At 38.3% G+C, this 3,127-nt stretch overlaps 1 protein-coding gene and 1 non-coding gene across 2 annotated transcripts; one reads left to right on the top strand and one right to left on the bottom strand.

Annotated features, from left to right (window-relative positions):
* Nucleotides 1-244: 244 nt before the first annotated feature.
* Nucleotides 245-1,654, bottom strand: LOC112096384. The gene has a single exon (XM_024179814.1). The coding sequence runs from the start codon at nucleotides 1,652-1,654 to the stop codon at nucleotides 245-247; it is 1,410 nt and encodes a 469-aa protein (XP_024035582.1).
* Nucleotides 1,655-2,552: 898 nt separating this feature from the next.
* Nucleotides 2,553-2,659, top strand: LOC112096641. The gene has a single exon (XR_002904538.1). It is a non-coding gene; the product is annotated as a small nucleolar RNA R71 (small nucleolar RNA).
* The last annotated feature ends 468 nt before the right edge of the window (nucleotides 2,660-3,127 follow it).

Genomic DNA, 3,127 nt, shown 5'->3' with positions numbered 1-3,127 from the left:
TTGTTGGAGCATTGCATAACCCAAAGGGCATTCTTCTGAAGGCAAATGTTCCATAAGGACAAGTAAATGTTGTCTTCTCCTGATCTTCTGGAGCTATAGCAATCTGGTTGTAGCCTGAATACTTATTTAAGAAACAATAATATTGTTTTCCAGCAAGTCTGTCCAACATTTGATCTATGAATGAAAGTAGGAAATGGTCTTTCCTTGTGGCTTTGTTTAGCTTCCTGTAATCCATACACACTCTTCATCCAGTTACTATAATTGTAGGAATAAGCTCATTATTCTCATTAGATATTACTGTTATCCCTCCCTTCTTTGGAACACATTGCACTGGGCTCACCCACGAACTGTCTGATATTGGGTATATGATTCCAGCATCCAACCATTTGATGATTTTCTTCTTCACTACTTCTTTCATGATAGGGTTCAACTTTCTTTGGTGCTCAACTAAATCTGCCATGGTCCATCCAATTGCTCTTCTGTATTTTCCAAGCAAATCTACTAAACTCTGTTCTTGACCTACATCCAAAGTAGAAGAGATGATTACAGGGAGTGTGTTATTTTGACCAAGATAAGCATATTTTAAATATGAAGGTAACAATTTTAATTCAAGACTAAGAGGTGATTTAATAGATTGTAAAGTTGTTTTTACTTCATTGTCTAAAAGATTCAGATGTTCAATAAACCTGGTGTGCCTATTAGATTGCATTTCTTCTATCCAATTTGTCTGAATTGCTGCAACATCTTCCTCTTCTATATCATCAAAGGTATTGACTTTGTCAAATGCCTTGCTGCAGCATCTGTCCATTCTGTCTGCTACAACAAAATCTACTACACTCAGGAAATTACAGTCTTCTACTTCATCAGGGTTTCTCATAGCCTCTAGTGCATTAAATGTGACTTGCTGGTCATTTACTCTCATGGTGAGCTCTCCTTTCTGCACATCTATCAGAGTCTTTCCAGTTGCTAGAAAAGGTCTTCCAAGTATAATGGGTACCTCTTTATCAGCTTCAAAATCCAGTACAATGAAATCTACTGGAAAGATGAATTTATCAACCTTCACCAGTACATCCTCTGTTTTTCCTTCAGGGTATGCATGGGATCTGTCAGCCAATTGTAGAGTGATTATTGTTGGTCTGCATTCCCCTACTCCAAGCTGCTTAAATACAGATAATGGCATCAAATTAATGCTAGCTCCCAGGTCACAGAGTGCTTTGCCAGCATACCTAGTTCCTATAGAGCATGGTATTGTGAAACTCCCTGGATCTTTCACTTTTGCTAGAATCTTATTTTGGAGCATATGACTGATTTCCTGTTTTAAAGCAACATTTTCAAACTCTCCCAGCCTTCTTTTTCTTGTCAAGATGTCCTTTAGAAATTTCACATAATTTGGCATTTGCTCCAAAGCTTCCACAAAATGTATGTTTATATGTAGTTGCTTTAGCACTTCCAGGAATTTGCTGAACTGCTTGTCCTGTTTTTGGTTATAGAACCTTTGTGGGAAAGGTGGTGGATGTCTAAACTGCTGGTTAGATTCAGGACGTACCAAACTTTGTTTGTTTAGGTTGGTGCAGGTTGTGGCTACTGGTGTTGCAACTTCTTTTTCAACATGTTCTGGTTGAATTGCTTCTGCATTTGCTGTAGCTTGGCCCATGTAATCAGTATCTTGATGGGGAATTTACTGTAACAGGCTTCATTTTTTAGTTGGTTTTTGTGCTGAATTGCATTCTATCCCAATTTTGGTCACCTCAGCTGGGATATCAACATTCTTTCCAGATCTTAAACTAATTACTTTGCAGTGTTCTTTGCTCTCTCTCCTCGGGTCTTCTGTGTTGGTAGGTAGGCTTCCTTGAGTTCTGCTGCTAGTTGCTGTAGCTAGTTGTCCCATTTGATTCTCCAGGTTTCTCAAGGATACAACTTGACTCTGCACAATTACTTCATTCTTTGCAATATACTTCTTAATCAGTGTTTCCAAGGAAGTAATTGGATCCTGACTGATATGCTTTTGCCCTTGATTTTGCTGATGAAAACTGGGTGGTTGTGCGTTTCTATTCTATCCACTTAATGCTGGAGCATTTCGATTATAACTGCTCTATGAGAAATTTGGGTGTTGTTTCCAGCCAGGGTTGTAAGTATTTGAATATAGGTTGTTCTGAGGTTGTTGATTGAAATTACCCACATAGTTTACTGAAGCTGGATTCCCAAGACAGCTATCAAAGTCATGTTCTTCACCATAATATACACAAGAGAGTTCAGTAACTTGCTTTACTGTTGCTGGAGCAGATGTCATGGCTTTTACCATATTAGTCAATGAAGTAACCTGTGCTAATAAGGCTGTGATTGCATCTATATTATGTACCCCTACTGATCCTTTTGCTGCTGATTGCGTGGCTGAAGGCCACTGGTAATTATTATTGGCAATTCTTTCTAGAATTTCATAAGCTTCAGTGTAAGATTTGGATAACATAGCTCCATTTGCTGAAGCATCCACCATTAACCTTGTACTTGGATTCAACCCATTGTAGAAAGTTTCCAATTGTATGCAACAAGGAATACCATGATGAGGACACCTTCTGAGCAATTCCTTGAATCTTTCCCAAGTCTCGTACAAACTTTCATCTTCTAGTTGATGGAAGGATGTAATCTCATTCCGCAACTTTGCATTTTTTGTAGGTGGAAAATATTTCAGTAGGAATTTATCAGCCAATTCATTCCATGTAGTGATAGAATCAGATGGTAACGAATTTAACCATGCTCTTGCTCGATCTCTTAAGGAATAAGGAAAGAGCCTCAACCTTAAGGCATCTTGTATTGCTCCAGCAATCTTGAAAGCATCACTTACTTCCAAGAACAATTTAAGATGGAGATGAGGATCTTCATTTGGCAATCCGTTGAATTGCCCAACTGTTTGCAACATTTGAAACATCACTGGCTTTAACTCAAAATTTGCACTTCAGGTCTGATGATGCCAGGATGTACAACTTGAGGAGTTAGCACAGCATAATCTCTTATGGCTCTGTCTCTGTCATCAGCCATGTAAATAATATTGTTGTTGCCTGGCTGTCTCCCGTTAGCATGTTTATTCTGTTATTCTTGAATGTTGATTGTTGTGCAAATTTTAATGTAC

Source organism: Citrus clementina, unplaced genomic scaffold (assembly GCF_000493195.1).
Source record: "Citrus clementina cultivar Clemenules unplaced genomic scaffold, Citrus_clementina_v1.0 scaffold_8, whole genome shotgun sequence".
NCBI classification, from domain to species: Eukaryota; Viridiplantae; Streptophyta; class Magnoliopsida; order Sapindales; family Rutaceae; genus Citrus; species Citrus x clementina.
The sequence above is the reverse complement of the archived record's forward strand: the minus strand, read 5'-3'. Positions and strand labels throughout refer to the sequence as shown.

Coding starts and splice junctions, on each gene's coding strand:
- LOC112096384 (XM_024179814.1), bottom strand. CDS start 1,654: ATGGGCCAAGCTACAGCAAATGCAGAAGCAATTCAACCAGAACATGTT.